Consider the following 19,822-nt stretch of genomic DNA (forward strand, 5'->3'; position numbering starts at 1 on the left):
TATGCCCTGATTTGCTGGCCCGATCCAGGTTTAATTCCAAACAGGCTTGATGCTAAATTTAAAACATTGCAGGAATGAGGATGGAATATTTATCTGCATTTCTTTGGGAAATCCTCGAAAGCTTCCACACCTAAGGGAGCAAAATGTCTTGGCCAACCAGGGTTTCTTTAGAGTCAAAGTAGAGACATCACATTGATATATTTAGTGAAAGAAAATAAAATCTAAAACTAATTTTACTCTACCCACTATTGAAAGACAATCAGAGATTTTCCATGAAAGGGTTGAAACACTACCATTTACGTTTGTTTTCAGGTTTTGTATTTGGGTAGGATGCCACCACAGCTTCTGAGTTTGCTAAAGCTTACATTTTTGGAAAGATGATGGATGCCAGTAAAAGAAAACATTCCGAAAGAATGGGTGAGTCAAGGACCACATACATTAGCAGAAATGTTTACTGTGATGCATGACATTTTTTGTTATGAAAAAACTAAATTTGTTTGGAGACTCAAGAGATATTTGATTATGTTGGATAGGATGGATTGAGGTTATCAACTCATATAAAAACAGATTTCAGGTAAAAGGGCATCAGTCGTATTGTTACACACACTCTTGTCTTCTGTTATTGTGTTTGTCTTTCGTTAGTTAGTTAGTTAGATTTGTATTGACCTGTTTGGTTTGGTTTCAAAAAGAATAGTGTACAATGTACCATAAAAAAAGGCAAATCAAAGGGGTGTAAATAGTCTGTTATGAATGTATTACAAGCAATGTATGTGTGCACAGTTGGGTAAACGATTCCTACACACAAGACACCCCTGACACATCAGTTAATAGCATAGTATGTCCTCATTTGTAAATATAATAAAGATCTCTACACCTGGTGTGTTTCTCACCAGGTTTGGATGTTCGTCAAACGTATGCAATAACTTTTAATAACACCATAAGTCAACAATTCAACCTATTGGGGTAGCCAATGGACATCAGGTGTTCAGAGCCATAACTGTGAGAAGGGGGAAGGTGTTCATGATACAAAGTGTCTTTAAAACCCATAGCCAGTCTGGCCAGTAAGCATAGAAAGAATTTGAAAGCGACAGTCAAGATGTTTGAACTTCTGCTGCTGCTTTCAGTCGTTGGTCCGGCTTCAGCTTGGACAGTAAGGGACTTTAGTTCACCTATGACTAGGATGTATGTTATGTAGGATGATCTCTCTCTCTCGCTCTCTCCCTCTCTCTCTCTCTCTCTCTCTCTCTCTCTCTCTCTCATGAGTTCTGTTTAATACCTTACTCTGTATTCCACAGTCGCTGGAGGACTGGGGATCAGGGAATGTGACAGTGTCTGCGGGGGACTCTGGTCAGTGTCTGTGCCACGTCTACCTGCCCGACACCACCTTCAGCGCCAGTCGGGTGGACCACATGCAGCAGGTCACCAAGGATCTGATCCTGGAGGTGAACATCCAAATGGAAAAGGTTTGCAGCAGTTTCTGGATGAACAGCACATTTCAGCTTGTGAATATGCTGATTTTCAAGTTTTGGAAAGTGTTGAAAAAGTGTGAATTTCACACATTCAACACATTTTAGTTGTGTTTAAGGATTATCTAATAATGTGTTCCTTTGTTCAGATCGACAGCTACGATGGTAAATTGGAGGTCTTTCTGAGTGAACTGGAGAACCTGGACATTAGAGTGAAACTGCTGGAGAGCAACCCAGACAAGTACGTCAAACTGGACTTTGAGCTTCTCAAAACGGAGCTCCGTGAGTTTGAAGGCCTGGTCACTGAGCTCCACGAGGCCCTGAACGGCTCCTCGCCCACGCTCGACAGTCTGTATGTTGAGGTAACAAAATATCAAAGACATTTCAGAAACACAACATTTTGGGTGCCACAAAAGTAAAACCTAACAAATTCTTTAACTTTATTGTCAACATTCAATTGGTCAATTGCGTCTCTAAGATCCGCAACATGACGCTTATCGTGGACCGACTGGATAGCTACGACGAGGGCAACCTGGGCGTGGTCCGCATGGAGTTTGCCAAGTTGCAGAAGAAACTGGATGACTGCCAGAAGGAGCTGGAGGACGTCATCACGCCTGACATCGGTGAGATCAATCGTGGACAGAAGGTGGTGATACCGTTTGCTTCGGAGATATTGATTTTAAATAATGATTTTCTTTTTTCCTAGGCAACTGTGACCACCAAGGAATCATCAGCCTCAGCAAGCCCATGGCCATCCAGCTCAACGCTAACCTGGATCCACGCTATAGATATGGGGGTTGGGGAAAAGACTCCAAGCCTGCTCAGGGCTCTGAGTCCATGTATTGGTACGGGGCTACTCTGGCCCATCCGTTCATCACCTCAAACTGTACTCTGACTATGATAAACTGATCTTACGCTCTTCATTCAAAGTCCACAACATACCGGGTGGCACCGGCAACAATTACATCGTCCACGGCAACGCCATGTATTTCCAGTACAACAACCCGTTCAGCATGTCCAAGTTCAACCTGACTTCCTCCAAGCACGACTACAGAGTGATCCCGGACGCCAGTCGGAGGTTCTCGTACAGCAACTCGTCCGATCAAAACATGGACTTTGCGGCCGACGAGAACGGACTGTGGGTGATCTACGCCACGGAGGAATCGAAAGGTAAGCTGGTCGTGGCCAAGATAGACGTGCCGTCCTTTGGCATAGAGAACGTATGGAGCACCGGGGCATACAAGCCGCTGGTGGCGAATGCCTTCATGGTGTGCGGAGTGATGTACGCCACCAGGCCGCTGCCGGTGGCACCGAACAGCGAGGAGATCTTCTACTCATACGACACCAGGAGCGGCCAGGAGAGGCAGCTCAGCGTCCCCTTCGAGAAGTTCCAGCAGAGCTACTACAACCTGCACTACAATCCGGCCGACCAGAAGTTGTACATGTACAACGACGGCTACTACGTGTCCTACGATGTGAAGTTCAACTAAGGGGCCGCGCGCTGCTGCCACTCCTCTGTAATCAGTAATCTGTTGTGGGGAATGTGACCGAACTATATGCATCTGTATTGCATTGACTCTTTACTGCCTGGGAACAATGCAATTTCTGCTTCTCATTTCCACAATAAATACAATTGACGCAAGGTATATATATGTTTTTTTTCATTAACATGGATATTAGATAGATTCTTAAAAGGTACAGTGTGTACTACGCGTGTCGACTGTGCTTTGGGAGTGAGGGTCATACAGCGCCACCTTGCCAGCGTGATCGATGCATCATTGATTTTTATACACCCTTTGTTAAAAAGATGCTAAAAAGTTATCATGATGACCTGTGCGTCTCCTCCCAATTACAATCAATCAAGCGGTTAGCAGTGAACCTTAAGGCTAGCACAGGAAGTGAGTAGATTCATTACTTATGAATGAATGAGTGAAACAGCAAACACACATGGGGATGATAATGGAACATTCAAATGTGCTTGGTTTGATGTATTTTATTATAAATCAAATAAGCTTGTTAAAAATATAACCCCATTGCTTATAATTCAGCCCTAATGACACATTATTAATGGGTGGTCAGCAAAATGCTTATTTACAATAGAATATAGATACTTTTTTATACTTATTGATTCATCAGTGTAATACATCCTGCCCTCCCCATTTGATCCTTTAGGGTAAGAGTGGGGTAAGAGACACACCCCTCCCTCTTTATTAATCCTATCCCCTCAATGGGCCTTGCTGTGGCTCCCCCCCCCCACCCTCCACTCAGCAGCCCCGCCCTCGTAGGACAGCCAGCCCTCCCTTGGGCCGAGGGGGAGAGTGTTCTTTGTGCTGGGCTAAGAGCATGTCTCCATCTGGTACAGAGACACCAGTCCCCAGCCCATTAGGGATTCAAGGATGGTGACGGCCGTTTATTGTAGGGGGCTGACAACAATGAAAAATACATCAGTATTACGAAGGCTTTACTTTTAAATGAGGAAAGGGTTGGCGGTTAGTTTACTTAATATTCTTATATGACCTGAAAATCATTTTGTTCCAGGTCAAACTGAGATGGAACCCAAAAAAAGGGAGCGCTGTCTCTTTAAGCCGGCCAGCATCTGGCAGGGTGGGTGGGAGGGCGGATGGGCGGGGGTTGGGTTAAATGGTACCCTCCGTGACATCATTCTGGACCAATCAGCATGCTCCCCGGGAGCCCTTTCCTCCGCTTCATCTCCCTGAGATGTGTGAACACAGGCTGCCGAAAGACGAGGCGCTCTGCTCATGGTTGCCGTGGTAGCGTTGTGGATCCAGCGCATGCTAGCTTCACTTTAGGTAAGCTGGGTGTTAGCAGCAGGAGTGCTGTCTCCCCTTACACCACTGAGGATGAGGATTGCATGGAGGAGGTTGAGACCCTAATGGTGGAGGTCTCCCTGACGACGGAGGAGAGGGGGTGGGGGGAAGATGGCTGTGTGCATGTCATAATACTGCTAAGATGTACTGCCTCGGTGACTAGCCACCAAGGGAGGTGCATGTGTGTGTGTCTGTGTGTTGTGTTTTAGCTGTCCTAGTAGGAAGCTAGCCTCTTAGAATCCAAATTATTGTTATTTGCATATATATATATATATTTATATATACAGCTTAATGTCAGGATTAACACTAAATAGTAACACATCAACAGCTGCTTGATATTTCTAGATGTACCGAATTGTCTTTCATTAGAGGGAATTGCACGTTTTCTATTGGTTAATTAAGGAATCAATAGACCAATTGATGTATGTAGTTCATAGTACTACACATTATTTCAAATAATCATTGCGTTGATCTGTCATATTGGACAATACATATGATGACTAGAAAGAGCGTGTGGGCGTGCTTTGTAACCGTGGTGATCGTTTTATTTTATTATTTATTTATAACTACATCCTGGTGTAGGAGTATGAATTAACACTCAAATATGTATTCTTACCAGAGACAAGAGTCCATGGTACCATGCTGTGAGTCACCTCCTCCTCATCCTCATGTGCGTTTGCTGTTCCACTCATTCATTCATCACTAGTATCCACTTCCTGTGATACTAGAATACTAGAATCCACTTGATTCTACTCTGGTGCTGTGCTAGTCTTATGGTTCACTAGTATCCACTTGATTCTGATGTTCCTGTGCTAGTCTTATGGTTCACTAGTATCCACTTGATTCTGATGTTCCTGTGCTAGCCTTAAGGTTCACTAGTATCCACTTGATTCTACTCATTTCCATAGCCTCAAGGTTCACTAGTATCCACTTTATTCTACTCATTTCCATCTAGCCTCAAGGTTCACTAGTATCCCCTTTATTCTACTAATTTCCATCTAGCCTCAAGGTTCACTCCACTCGGTTGTACTCATTTCCTGTGCTAACATGAGGGTTGACTTTCACTCTTTTCTTCTCTTTTCTTTTGACATTAGCTTAGATCGCAATGGTACTGGCACACACGAGAGCTGAGCTGTGGAGATGTTGCGAGCAGGCACACACTGAGCCCAGTGACAAGAGACAGAAATGACTTCCTCTGCTTATAAGGACCGGGAACAAAGGTTACAATCTCAACTGCCACTTCCAATTAATTTATACATGAACTGACTTGGAGGAGGACAAACACAACATTAGCAATACCATGTTACAATTTTACATTTTTTGTTCTGTGCACTTACAAGTGACTTACTTACTACCATGCGACCGTATGCTACCCTTGTTGTGCTAGGCCCATCTGGACCTGGAGCGGGCGGAACCAGCCATGGCAAAGCGAGACTACTTGTTGGAGGCAGCTAAGCAGATCCGCATGGCTCTGGACCGAGAGGTCAACGAAGACTACGAGGCAGCCTTCAGCTACTACAAGAACGGGGTGGATCTACTGCTGAACGGCGTACAGTGTAAGAAGGATAGAATGCATGCATGCGGAAGCATTTCAAAAAGGCACTGCGTCATCCAAATCAGTGCGTGTCTCAAAGGCATGCGATTCATACCGAAATAAAACTCTGGGAAAAAAACGCATAAAACAGGAACTCAAGAGGAGTTATAAACGTATTTCCTTATTGCCATATATTTGGTTTTCTATTTTTTCTGGTGTTGCCTGTGTGCAACACATTGTTCTTGTACAAAGTCCACACAGTAGTTGTAAGGTTGCGAAGGCTGCAAATGCTTTTTATTTCTATTTGTATGCTACTGCCGCAACTCAGGTCTTGATCTGTCTCAACTGTCTTTTCCAGTGGACCCCAATAAAGATCGCAGAGAGGCTGTTAAACGAAAGACAACCCAGTATCTGAAGAGAGCTGAAGAAATTTTCATATCCCACCTACAGGATAACCTGGGGAAGGGCAGCTCTCACTTGGGGGTAAGACAGTAGTTTATTTTCATTATATTTAGGGCATTTAGCAGGCACTTTTGTCCAAAATGACCTAAAAACATTCATACACACATTCACACACCGACGGCAGTGTTAACCACACACCCTGCTGCCTGCTCGTATGGGGAGTATGGGAGAAAATGATTGATTGCTTTAAGGAACTATGGAGGAACATCATGCACCTTTGTTTGAACCAGTGTGGAAAGAAACCGAGTTAACAATGGGCTCTGTTCCAAGGGATTCCCTTGGTCATTCATAACACCTCCTGATAGTCCTCTGGTAGGAGCCCTATGTTATCCTTTTGATTAGATCAGACATCACTAGGGTGACCGGCAACCACTGAGACAGTTATCCCTCTGTGGTCAATGACATCATTCTATTTCTCAGTTCACTTAGATATTAAGGTTAAGTATAAAGTATATAGTATATAGGTATATAAGGTGAATATTGTTACAATGAAGATAAACGTTAAAGAGGTTTTGTTGTTACTTTATGCAAGTGGTATTAAAGCCTTAATCTTTCAAACCTAGTCCTTCTCAACCTCTCGCATTTTGTATTAGATTGTGTGTTTTTATCCACAACAAGAGCGGTTAGGGTTGGATGTCTTGCTCATGGACACCTCGACACACAACTAGCAGGAGGGATCGAACTAACTACCTTCCGGTTACAAGTCAACCCGCTCTACCTCCTGAGCTACTGCCACTCACTATTAAAGAACAAACAGCAACTGTTTCGGACCCAGTTTACACTTACAGTTTACACTAGAATTTAGGTCCCAGAATAAGGAGGAAACATGTCAATGAACCATTTATCTTTTTATCCTTTCTGAATCAGTATCCTATCCCTTATTGGCTTCTAGCTCTCTAAACAAAAGGAAAATGTAGACATTAAATAGTTGTTGAAGGAATCCATACCTTTCCCTTTCACCAGGGGTACAGCAGCCTACGATTCCGCCCCATCAGACACCTGAGCTCCCCGGTGGAAGACCTGGACATGTGTAAGGTGGTGGGAGTGGTGGACAAGGTAAGCCGCTGTGCATCTTTTCGTGTGATTCGATTTCATTTATGAGTGGAAGGTTGTATCCATGGTTCAGTATCAATCCAGCACAATTATTGAAACTGAAATACATCTTATGATATATAAAAAAAATTATATATATTCTTATTCTACAGGTCATGGTTGTCCAAAGTATGGTCAATAAGGAGACATTTGTTGTCAAGGTGAGTTTGGTAAAACAAGCTCTTAATAACTACTATTACTACTAATAGCTACTCTTAATAACTATTATTAGAATATTAGTATTATTAGAGAAACGTAGAATACACATTAATCCATAGAACAAAAACTTGTACTAGTCTGCCGGAGAAGTATTTTAGGTGGTGTTTTCTGGCGGAGAGACAGATATCAGGCCTCTGTGACATACTATGCTCTCTGGGCACATTCATAGTATCAATGGCACGCAATCTCCTTCCTGCTACTCGAGGTCTCTCTGGGTCTCCGTCCCCCTCCCTCTCTATTGATCCGTCAAAAGGCTCAAGCTAGTCAGTCAACCCTCCATTGCAACAGCACTATAGAAATGATAAGCAGTAGGCCAGTCTCTCAAAAGAGGACATTCAAGCAATGGCTGATCTGTCAACCTCTTTATTCCATACAAATTGCATTAATATTCTGTTGATTCTGTTATTTAAAGGATTAGAAAAGTAGAATAGGAAGCATGCTGTACAAGGTAAAGGAACTAGGCACAGCCCACTAGGGTCAGGTGATACATGTTATATCCTTCCTTCCAAAGCCTGGGGACCAAAACCAGAATCTCACCCTTACAACCCGCGCTGGGATATCTGAGTCTGCTTCCCCTATTTGGCTGTCGTAGAATTCCCTGATTGCGCAGAGATTTAAGAGAGAAATGTCCACTCTGCATCGGCACAGTATGGAACATGTTTGATTATCCTTCAGTGTTGGGAGATACAATTTTTTGCACAGTGTGGCTTTGTCAAGATCAAATGCTGGCCTCTAATCCGATTAAGTGAAGTTAATGTATCTGTAATTAACTTAACTTAAACCCAATTACCGGCTCCATTGTGTGCAACTTGACATGAAACCCCTGCATGCAGACAGATAGACTGGATTGTGAAAGGTGGAGTTACAGACCGCCTTTGCTCCACCCACACAGAGCCTGGTGAAGTCCAGCTGGGAGAGCAGGGACCAGCCCACCATCATACCGCAGGGGGTTCCCTACATGGTGAAGCTGCTGCGCTACTACGTCAGCGAGGACGCCGTGTACCTGCACCTGGAACACCTTCAAGGTGAAGCCCTGCACTGCCACTGCTCCGTCACATGGGTGGTGTTTTGGTTACACTTTAATGACTTCCGATGTCTGGTCTTTAATCACACATGGGTGGATTTAATGAGCGTTCACCATTTAAATATTGTGGAATAATAAAACTGTTTTGCTTATTTAAAACAAAACCCAAATACACCTTAACTTCCTCTAGATACCAATGTAGTCATGACGATTAAGTCCGGACATGTGGCTTTAACATTTAAACCAATGATAACACCTCTGGTTACCTGACCCATTGTCGTAGCTCCTCAAATTGTCACAAATCAAATTAGTAAGTAAGTAAATAGTAAGGAATGAGTAAGGAAATGTTGTCCTTGCAAATAAGTACTATTTCAATTACTGAGCATTTTCTCTCTCACAAAAAGGGGGACGGCTCTTCTCCAAGCTACACAAAGTGAAGAGCGAAAGAGCCAAAGAGCACCCAGAATGCTTCAACACCGGCCAGAACCGGATCAAGATGAAGAACAGCTACACGTCTCCCTCCATCTGCACGGAGAACCAGCACAACGCCATCGATGGCCCACGCCTAGGAGCCCGCGACGAGGGCCCCGTCTCACCCCCTACCTCCTGGGACGAGACTCTGCAGCGGCTGGACGCCTGCGGCACCCACTCCTACATCGAGGAGACGGGCTGCCTGCAGAACCGCCGTTCCTCCCGCGCCTCGCTCCTCTCCCGACCCGAGCGCCCCTCTTCGCTCTCGGGTCCGGCCAAGACCCCGACCAAGCCCCACGTACACCCGCCGGCACCCAGTCTGTGCTTGCACCCCCTCAAACCTCAGGAAAGGCCCGCGCTTCCTCTGGCGTGTGCTCGCGTCAACCACACCCTGGACGCCATGGCCGACCCGCGAGGGAAGACCACCGGCATGGGGCTCATCGAGTGCAGCTCCGACTTCGAGTTGGCCTGGAATTCCGCGGATCCCGCGTGTGGCGTGGAGGGCCCAAACCCGTACGCGGTAGCGGACACTCCTTTCGACTGTGGGACTATCGGGCAATCTGCCCCGCTGACCTCTCCTGCAATTTTACACCTCGCTCCGCATTGCCAAACCCAGATCCCCGGCATGGCTTCCTGGGTGGCCAACGGCTTCCACCTGGGCTCCGCCCCCGGGGGGCCGATCCAGGAGAATACTGAGTGCTCGCTGCTGGCTGTCCCGGCGCAGCAGAGGGGAGCGGTGGAGCCGGAGAGCCGGAGCCCGACCACGGAGGAACGGACCGCCATGGTGGAGGTCAAAAGCACGGACAGAGCGGTGTTCTCCGAGTACACCGACGCAGTGAACCCCTCCGCCTCCCCACTCTGCCAGGGTACCGCCGGGAAGCAGGGTCCGGGGGCCTCCATGGCCCTCACTGGGGTGAAAAGCCAGGAGCTTGTGGAGGAAGCCTGGGAGCTGGTCAGTCCGGGCGGCAAGGATGGACCCTCGAGGGCGGGATCCGTGTTCGGCGCTCCCTGGACGGTGACCCAGAGTCGGAGAGGAGACATGGACGCTTTCCTGAAATCCGAGGGATCGGAGGGGCAGGGGGAAGACCAGGGCATTGAGGTGGACGGCTGGTGCCACCTACCCCGTTTCCCCCAAGAGTCTTCCAAGGCCAAAGAAACGGCCGTTCAGGTGTTCTGGGGGCTTCCCGAGAAGGAGGTCCGTGTGTGGGGTGCGCAGATCCTGCTCGCTCTGGAGAGTTTGCACCAGCAAGGCATCCTGTGCAGGGACCTAAATCCCAGAAACGTCCTCCTTACCAGCAATGGTGAGTCTATCATGTCAGCCTTCTCCCTCGAGGAAAAACATTCATAGTATATTTTTTACATTTACATTTAGGGAATTTAGCAGACGCTTTTATCCAAAGTGAATTACAATAACTACATTTGTCAGAAGAAAGAGAAACAATATATCGCTGTGGCTGTCGGTACAGTGAAGGTTCATAAAACCAAGTGCCAAGCATTTACTTGCTAAGTTAACCCATTCCCCATACACAACAAAGATAGCTAGGATAAGAAGCTACACAATGCTACTTCAAGTACTATTTTTAAGTGCAAGGACGTAAAACATATTTAACCTGACATCCATATGTCTGTATCTTCCTAGGAAAAGTGTCACTTTCCTTCTTCGGCCAGTGGAGTGAGGTTCAGTCAGAGATCAGCTCCCAGGCAGTGGAGCAGATGTACTGCGCTCCAGGTAATTTACCCCCAGACCGTGTCTGTTGTGAGAAAGGATGCCCCCTAGTGGCAATAGGTTTTCTGTCTTAAACAACAGATATTTGAAAGTAAATGTAACCTTTTTATTTTTACAAGAAATTGGAGGGGTGTCAAAGATAACGGAAGCCTGTGACTGGTGGAGTTTAGGAGCGTTGCTGTTTGAACTACTGACCGGAATGGTAAGATGCAACTTTACGCAATTCCATGTTAAATGCAACTACAAATAGATCTAGTGTCAGTGGCCAGTTTAACGGTGCACGTTGTTGGCTTGCATCGGTAAGGATGTTACACTTCTCACGAAAGCCGTTCTCTTTTGACAGCCACTGTGGCAGTTGCACCCAGCCGGAATACACTCACACACCCAGCTGCTGATTCCAGACCACCTAAGCACCGCAGCTGCCTCCCTCCTCACTGAGGTACACATGTACACAACACTCACTCCCACACGCACAAACACTTACACGCCCTTGGCTTACCTTCAGTGACCACGCTGTCTTGTCTTTTCCAACCTCCAGTTACTCCAGTTTGATGCTGGCTACCGGTTAGGTTCTGGAGGCGGCGGTGTGAGTGACATCAAGTGCCATCCGTTCTTCAGCGGTGTTTCCTGGAAGGCCCTCGGCTGCTAGCACCACCTCGGATCCGAACGACCGTCTCCTCCACCAGAGCATGTCCTGCACTCTGGCACCCTCATGTGGCCAAACTGGATGCAAACTCTTGTTTGGTTATATTTTTGTGCTTCCCAGTGAAACATAGCGACACCGTCACAGCTAAATGGAGCAGCAAATGATTCGACATTTCTATATATGAAGGAGACGTTTGCCTCTTGACGTAGAAAATGAAACTGTGTTGCATTTTTACACTGACGTGATACTTATATTCGTGCATATCCACGCAACTATTTTATCAACACGCATGAACAATGATGCATCTTATAAAATATTGACCGTGAAGACTTTCGACCATGTCAATCACAAAGGTACTTGTCAGACAAGGGCATAAGGCAATAAAAATACCTCATTTGTGTCATTTTAATATGGGTACAGCTGACTTTATATGCAAGCAAATGGTTTCATGGTCCTGAAAGAATAGATTTAATAGTAAAAAAAAAATAAGACAGGTATATGCCTACATTTTATGAAGTTATTCCACAATGTAAATTCTGCATTTGAATATAAAACATTGATTTGACAATCACACGTCTCATAACGTTCATAACACTAAAAGCTCTGCATTTTATAATATAAATAAATCTAAATCCTGTATATTTTTGAACTGGGTTTAGAAACTAGTCAATTGTAGTCACTCTTAAATTCTTAAGGAGAGTTGAACCAGTGTGATCTGTAATTCTGATACAACAGGCAGGTAATGGAGTTCATGTTTTATTCTCTTAAATTATTTTAAATAGTCACTTTCTCATACGCATCAACAAGCATCACTCACTTGAACCAGATGACAAAAATGCCCACAGAAAATCTTTTTATTTGAGACACTTTGGCGTTTGCTTCGCAGCAAAACTTGTAGATCCTTCTTTCTTCCCTCTCACCCCAACAAAACTATAATAATCAACTCTGCTGCACATGCCACCCAAAACACAATGTTAAAATTATTCCATACATGTAGAAAATGGCAAAAGAGTTATACCGAGTTCCTTTTGATCTAAAGAGAGCCGTAGCCCTCGACTCCCAACAGCCAGCCTCCAGAATAGCACCATGCCCTCCTCTTCCCCAGTCTGGCCCTTCTCTTCCCCAGACTAGCCTTCCTCTTCCCCAGTCTAGCCCTCCTCCTCCTCAATCTACCCCTCCTCTTCCCCAGACTAGCCTTCCTCTTCCCCAGTCTAGCCCTCCTCCTCCCCAGTCTAGCCCTACTCTACCGGAGTCATACCAACGTCCAGCGTGCATCTCCTTTATTCATATCCACTCAAAAAAGATTTCCCTCCTCTCTCCGTAAACTGACGCTATTACAAATCAACTGTAGTCAAAGGAAGGTTCTTCATGGTCAGGATGGTCCAGCGATTGCTTGTGTAGGGTGGTGGTGGTGGTGGTTTTCCGAGTGGCTGGAGATCGAGGAGGGTCTTACATGTCCAGGAGCAAGACCCTGGGGTCCTCCACCACGGTCTTGATTTTGCGTAGGAAGGTGACTGCCTCTCTCCCGTCGACCAGGCGGTGGTCGTAGGTCAGTGCGACGTACATCATTGGACGGATCTCCACCTGGAACACAAGCAATGGAACGATGGGTCGGCCGCGCTCGCATCTGCAGTGTTCCTTCGCTGAATGCTCATGTTAAAAAAAAAAAGGGGAATTTTGAAAAAACATATGAAAGGGGATTCGAGACGTCATGTCATGAGAGCACTAACCTTTCCCCCGATGGCAACAGGCCGGTCGAAGATGCCGTGCATGCCCAGGATGGCAGACTGCGGCGGGTTGATGATGGGTGTGCCGAACATGGAGCCAAACACCCCCCCGTTGCTGATGGTAAAGGTGCCTCCGTCCATGTCCTCCACCGCCAGCTGGTTATTACGGGCCTGGACACGGAATTCAAAAGAACACAGTTACACATGTTAATAATACATACATCTGAATGCACTGCCAAATGAATAAAAAGGTAAATATTAACTAGTAAATGAATATGAAGTCCCACTATTAAAACAGGAAAAAGATAAGAAAAAGAGAGATTATGAAAAGGACCTTTTCGCCCAGCATGTTGATGGTCTTCTCAATGTCGGCAAAATTCATTCCCTCGACTCCCCGGATGACTGGGACCACGAGACCCTGGAGAGAGAGAACAGCAGCGTCACACAGCGGCCGTGACCGGTGGCGGACGAAGCATCGACTCTCAAACCCCGCACGGCTCAAGTGGGACTCATGGACCGTACCTTGGGTGTGGACACCGCCACACTGATGTCGACGTAGTCCCTGTAGACGATCTCTTTAGTGGTGTCATCAATCACTGTGGAGGAAAAGAAAATGGCATATCAAAGTCTGTACCCAAGGCTGCCACAGAGATTCAGTTCCTCTAAAGACGTGTGCCAAACCACAGACTATTTTGGCAGAGCGAAGAAGGGCCCTGCTTTGCTGTGGGTCGCCTACAGAGGACGGGTTGACACCTGCACTTGTGGTGGAGATGTTGCACAAAAAAGATAACGAGAGGGCTCGTCTCTGGTGGAAGAAACCCTAGGCACGCAACGACAGACACGACAAAGGGTGTTTGAGGTTACATTTACCTGTGCCTTTTAGCAGACACTCTCCTCCAGAGACTTAGTATCGGTTGGTGACTACTCAACTGAAAACACACAAGGCTCAGTCAAAGGTCAAGTAACCAATTTATGAAAATTTGTTTTTTTAAGGTGGATGGCGTACCGGCGTTGACGGAGGGCTGGTCGTTCAGGGCGTATGCCGAGGCCTTCACGAACGCAGACATGAAGCCCAACTTGGTGTTGTGCTTTTTCAGGAAGCTGTCCTTGTAGGCTTTCCTCATCTCGGAAATATTGCTGTCAAGAGAGGGTTAAGGTAGTCCAAGTTAGTAGTGTGACTAAATTCATAAGTCAAAACGGGTGTGAGCAGACAAATAAAATACTTTTTAGAAATATTTTAGAAATTCTCTGTTTCTAACAAAATACTTTAAACAAGCGGCAAACTTTAAGATCAAAATTCAAGAAAACAGTAAACACTTTTGCACAGCAAAATGTTTTCTGTCAAGTTATGAAATATGCTGCAGTGAATCAGCCCCTATTGACATTCAGCCTGCTAATCGTTTCAATATCCCTCATTTTCCCCCTTGTATCTCCCGTTTTAATTGTTTGTTTTCCTGCCCGTAACCCGGTAGAAGCTCTAGGGTTTCGCCGCTAACGCGATTACGCCCCTCCCAAGACACGCACTCTCCGAGAAAGGAGAGAAGCGATAAAAATCTTCACTTTCGAGGGCCTGTAAATCTTGTTGGGCCGTCATAAAAGCCCATATCGGTTCAGGCGGCCCTTGCACTCAGAGCGCAGGTCTCTGTGGGCCCGCCCCCCTGCCCCCCGGTGCAGATGCCTCTGCCTCCTGCTCTGCCCCGCTCCTTCGGCTCCAGATGAGCCCGGGCCTGGGAAGTCTTCCTCTGCACCGTCAATGTCAATCCAATTAAGACGCACCGAAAACCCTGAATAGCCGAAAGCCGACACCGCACATTTGCGATGGGGAAAGAAACCCTCAAAGTGTCCTCTTGTAAGGGGGGGGGGGCGGTTCGCACAACAACATTTCCTTGTAAATTAATAAAGACCGTTTTAAAAATTCTTATCTTCCTTTTAGATGGGATTAGGACCAAATATTTACATTCCAATGTTTAAGAGGCTATCCGATTTCCAAAAGCTTTCTCTGTTTAGCAGATTCCAATCTATAACCATTTGTGCAAGACATTTATGCGCTTACATCACCTGAACAGCCTGACTTCTGTCTCACTTGTGTTGATCTACACTCTAACACATTTTACATTTAAGCCAAAACCGATAAACATTTCCCTATTGAAAAAAAACAACCTTATTTTATTAAAGATATTAGATAAGGTTGGATGTTACTGTTGTTAAATCACTTGGGAATATAAAGTTTGAAAAATGCTTATAAAATTGAATTGGTTTCACAGAGCAGGGATGCTTGTCTTCATACATGTACGGTCTCAAGGTTTTCAACGTTGCAGGTGTTTAAATGCTCCCACCTCATGTCGATCTCGTTGAAGGTGGTCAGCATGGCGCACGTGTTCTGGGCCTCCTTCAGTCTCTGGGCGATCCTCAGCCTCATGCGGTTCATCTTCACCTAAGAACACCGATCAGCAGCACGTGTTAACACTAACAAACGGCCCGCCCCCTCACTGTGCAGTGGGCCCGTGCTTTCACTTAAGTGTGCCTGTCAACGCACGGCCACCATGCAACGAGCGGCCTTAGGATTTAGTGGTCGTCCACCGAGACTCACCCTGCTCTCTGTCCTGGCTGCTTTTGCTCCTCCCTCCACCTGGGGGGCCACAGGAGCGGTGGTGGGCTTGATGGCCGAGACTGCAGACAAACAGGCCAAGTCGTACTTTAGTTAACAGATGGTATATGTACGTGTACACACACACACACACACACACACACACACACACACACACACACACACACACACACACACACACACACACACACACACACACACACACACACACACACACACACACACACACACACACACACACACCTGGCTTGGCCTCCATGGCCTGAGTTGGCACTGGGGGCACCGGGGGCATGCTGGTAGGGATGGGACCCCCAGCTGAGGGGGGAGGAGGGGGAGGCGTGGCAGCAGCAGCAGGGGGTGGAGGTGCCTCTGTAGCTTTAGGGGCCGCTGCAGCCTGGGGAGCACCGGCTAGGGCCCGACACAGGACAGACACGGGTATTGTAATGCAAATGCAATATGCTATATCATAACTATAAACAGTCTAGGGCTGAACGATTCGGGGAAATAATCTAATTGCGATTATTTCGAACAATACTGCAATTGCACTTTTTCTTTTTAAAATTCCTTGTGTTCTGTTTTATTCACTAAACAAGCAATAAATCATTCTATAGTATTCATTCTATAGTATTCATTCTATAGTATATACTAGTATTCTATAGTATAATACAAGATTGAAAGAAGTCAGAACATATAAACTGCTCTTTCCTTTAGGCCAGGCCTATGTGTTGTTATGAATTGATATTATAACATCTTTATTTAACTATTGAATAGTAAAAGAAAAATAAATATGAATAGTGATTACTGATCTCAAGTCAGTAACAGTAACAAATCCTAAAAAATTAATTGTCATTTTGCGTTTGTTCAATGCCTTTTTTTGTCTTAACATAATTATGTCCTGACCTCCTTTCCGCAGTTTGAAGAGAGGTGTTCCTCCCTCCACTCTTCCTCCATCAGGGATCAGAAGCTCTTCAATCACTCCAGAGGCAGGAGAGGGGACCTGCACTGAGGTCTGAAAGAAAAGGAAAGAGTTACAACCAGCCATCACTGGTAAGTATGGTTAATGTTAATAAACTGTTGTGTTAAGTTTTATTAACATTATATGGTGTTTAACCGTTATGCCTACAGCATGGTAAACTGAATGGTACAAAAATGGCTTAATTTGTATGAGTTACAATCCTACCCTAACAGTATTAAGTTACCTTATCAGTCTCGATTTCACAAACCACCTCATCTTCCTTTACAGTGTCTCCAACAGCTGTATGGGGTGCAAAAACATGTTTGTATAATGGTCTGAACATATACAGTTTACCTTCTTGCATGTATCATACACCAGTCTACCTACCCTTCTCCCACCTCACGTCCCCCTCTGAGACAGACTCTGCAAAGGCAGGGGTATTGACCGTGACAACTTCATTCCCTAAAGAACCAGGACATAAAAATAACTGGTCAACAACAAGAAGAAGATTGTAATATATGTATCAAAAATATAAAAACTGAAGGTAGATACATACTGCAGGCTGCAGATGTCCTAAAGTATTGGATCTGGAAAACGCTTGACCGGGGAACCCCACTGCTAAAAGATAATGGTGATGAATTAGTTTATTCATGACAAGGCCTGAAAAGGCCTCTGATGCGTTGCTTTGTATTTGTTAGACTGTAAGAGACCCTCAGTTACTAAAGACAAGACGCCATCTGGATTCAACCATCTACATGACAGTAAACACTATTTTCAAGCTGGTAATACATCAGCTAAAACATAGAATGTGACATAACATAATTATTGAATGGAACCACGTTCTTAAAAATAAAAAAAATCCACTAGCACTAACATGGGCAACACAAAAGTAAGGTGCATACATGAGACAGGTGAAGTAGATGTTTAAAGTGTTAGAATCCAGAACAACATTCAAAAAGCAGGGAGAGATTCTAACAAAACTAGTCAGAACTGACATTTTTAATTGATGAGGTGAAGAAGAACATTTGAAGATCTTTCAAAAACGTACAAATAAATATAATTTTAGTCGTGTGATACTTACACATTGTTGAGAGTGACGGCATGGCTTGCCGACAACGCTAGTTACAAAGGAACAGAACATGGTTAACATTTAGTGTTTCCAGGGTAAACACTAAATACTAAACCGTAATAACGTTTTAACTACAGTTTAGGTAACGCAAACAAACATACCTGCGGTTGCCCGGCGTGCCAACACTTGATTTCCCTGTGAAGAAAGTCAGAACGGAATTTGAATAAATGATCAGTATCCAAAAAAAAGTGTGTCCTTGTTATGATACAAGGTGCCTGTGGCAACTCATCACATCAAGGAGAAAGGGCACGAATAAATAATTTTCTTTTCCATGTGCAGTAGCATAAAAAAAAAAGATATGCATCATTTGTATGTTGTTGTGTATTATGGAACTGTGGATGTGGTATTGGTGAAAAGCCTGTGACAGCTACTGCTCAGCTTAGCTGCCTTGCTCATGAGGGCATTCATTGATTTAGGAATAGGACTCACAATCATCCAAAAAACTAGCCCGAGTAACAAGTTAAACACTTGACAGCTTTGAATGCGTACGTAAAGCAAATTAACAACAATGACTATAAGATAAGGAGGATACCATCTTGTGCTATTCAGAATGACCTCGGCGAGTTAAACCGGGCTAGCATAACATGTAGCATCATGGATGTAGCAACATAGCTACTGCAGAAACACATCTGCTAGCTAGATGCAGTTGTTGTCCAATATCATTAAGTTGCTCGACATGGTCCGGCGACTACGTATACACAGCAGTGACAATGTTGACATCAGAACATGCAAAGACATCAACTGCTTTACACTTAAATATAATGGTCCAGAAGGGTGTTATTGGTCAAGAGTCATACTGTCCTTGGCTTACAATGTTTGGGCCTGTTCGTAGCCTAGCCGGCTAGCTAACACAACCCATGGAGGTGCCTTGCCGTTGGCCACTAGAAGCTAACGAGATGCTAACCCTTCCTCAAGCTGTGCAAACGTCAAAGAAACATGAGCGGAAATCCTTCTTGCCTACCTGGCGGAGGCAGGAGAGGGACCGGCCGAAGTTCCTGGTGAGACACCGGGAATGGGATAACATGGTGGCTGTGTGACAGCGACCTGTCAGTGGGAGGAACGCTCCGGACGAATGCGATGCTAATGACGAGGAGCGGGAAGCCAGGAAGTCGTGTGGGACAAACCATCTGGAGGGGGGAGTCTCAGGCGGTTGCCGCTACGTCAATGCACCTGTCCTCACTACTTGAAAGAAGTTGATGTAGAAAATAACCTGATTCAATATATTTGAAAACAACATAATAACAAACAATATAGGTCTATATGGTTCATAATCACGACGACTTGCACATTGGAAATGTAACGATATTTGAGAAGATTAGAGGATGCCACCTTTATCTGGGGTAAAATAGAGTATCAAACTCAAAGATATAACAATGTAATTAGATCCACAACATAAAGTTGCTAAAAATACTTTTAAATAAAATGGAGTGGAAAAATGGTCATCCATCCCGTTTCCTTTTGCTTGCATCAGCCAATCAATCCATCACTCGTCTTCCACAAATACCAACGTGAAGGCCTTTATAATCTCGCAAGATTCCTAAATGCGACCTGATTAACGCTCAAACTAGACTTCCCAACTAATTAATATCTATCTGTTTTAGGCTCTTAATTCACGTATTCAATAACTTTATTTCCCTTGAGCCCATCTTGAGATCTTGAGCCAGCGACCATCACCACAGAGTTCCCCAAAAGCTCTGCTTTCCACTGAAAAACCTCACCACCACTAGCACTCTCCCCCAACCTGCGTGTATCATTTTCGTCTAGATGAGGTCAAAGTCTTGTTGTGGTGCTTTGCAGTCGTACACATTTTCAACCCACATCCACATTCATGTGTCTGGGCAAAGCACGCTTGCCTTTGGCCGGTGTCTGGATGACCACGCCCCTACTGTGTTGAATGTAGCGACGCTCCTGCACTTCTCCCTCACCTCACTATCT

At 45.2% G+C, this 19,822-nt stretch overlaps 3 protein-coding genes across 4 annotated transcripts; 2 read left to right on the forward strand and 1 right to left on the reverse strand.

Moving 5' to 3' along the window:
• Positions 1–1,096: 1,096 nt before the first annotated feature.
• On the forward strand, positions 1,097–2,956 carry olfm4.2 (olfactomedin 4, tandem duplicate 2; the record flags this gene model as incomplete). Its single annotated transcript, XM_084481928.1, is given in 6 exon segments — positions 1,097–1,150; positions 1,296–1,463; positions 1,616–1,828; positions 1,945–2,089; positions 2,173–2,313; positions 2,316–2,956. Coding segments are annotated over 6 exon segments (1,362 nt in total).
• Positions 2,957–5,714: 2,758 nt separating this feature from the next.
• rps6kl1 (ribosomal protein S6 kinase-like 1) lies at positions 5,715–11,512 on the forward strand (the record flags this gene model as incomplete). Its single annotated transcript, XM_084481725.1, has 10 exons — positions 5,715–5,850; positions 6,187–6,311; positions 7,254–7,346; positions 7,496–7,543; positions 8,494–8,626; positions 9,030–10,397; positions 10,736–10,825; positions 10,942–11,024; positions 11,166–11,261; positions 11,361–11,512. 10 exons carry the CDS (start codon positions 5,715–5,717, stop codon positions 11,469–11,471), a joined length of 2,283 nt encoding a protein of 760 aa, XP_084337851.1. The 3' UTR covers positions 11,472–11,512.
• Positions 11,513–12,211: 699 nt separating this feature from the next.
• dlst (dihydrolipoamide S-succinyltransferase) lies at positions 12,212–18,973 on the reverse strand. 2 transcript variants are annotated; one of them, XM_084481793.1, is made up of 15 exons: positions 18,849–18,973; positions 17,989–18,022; positions 17,840–17,876; positions 17,315–17,373; positions 17,146–17,220; positions 17,003–17,058; positions 16,704–16,812; positions 16,047–16,211; positions 15,786–15,865; positions 15,532–15,629; positions 14,202–14,332; positions 13,718–13,791; positions 13,530–13,613; positions 13,199–13,366; positions 12,212–13,052 (listed from the first exon to the last, which is right to left on the reverse strand). In XM_084481793.1, the coding sequence occupies exons 1-15, from the start codon at positions 18,909–18,911 to the stop codon at positions 12,918–12,920; spliced, it is 1,368 nt and encodes a 455-aa protein (XP_084337919.1). In that variant the 5' UTR covers positions 18,912–18,973; the 3' UTR covers positions 12,212–12,917. The 2 variants fall into 2 exon arrangements, with proteins under 2 accessions (XP_084337919.1, XP_084337918.1); XM_084481792.1 differs by having other exon boundaries at positions 17,315–17,376.
• Between the last annotated feature and the right edge of the window lie 849 nt (positions 18,974–19,822).

This window comes from Micromesistius poutassou (genome assembly GCF_964030765.1).
Source record: "Micromesistius poutassou genome assembly, chromosome: 17".
In the NCBI taxonomy this organism is placed as follows: domain Eukaryota; kingdom Metazoa; phylum Chordata; class Actinopteri; order Gadiformes; family Gadidae; genus Micromesistius; species Micromesistius poutassou.

Coding starts and splice junctions, on each gene's coding strand:
- dlst (XM_084481792.1), bottom strand. CDS start 18,911: ATGTTATCCCATTCCCGGTGTCTCACCAGGAACTTCGGCCGGTCCCTC. Junction 13,792..14,201: donor CCAGCCCTCCGTCAACGCCG/GTACGCCATCCA, acceptor TTTCCTCCACAG/TGATTGATGACACCACTAAA. Junction 13,614..13,717: donor TGGCGGTGTCCACACCCAAG/GTACGGTCCATG, acceptor CTCTCTCTCCAG/GGTCTCGTGGTCCCAGTCAT.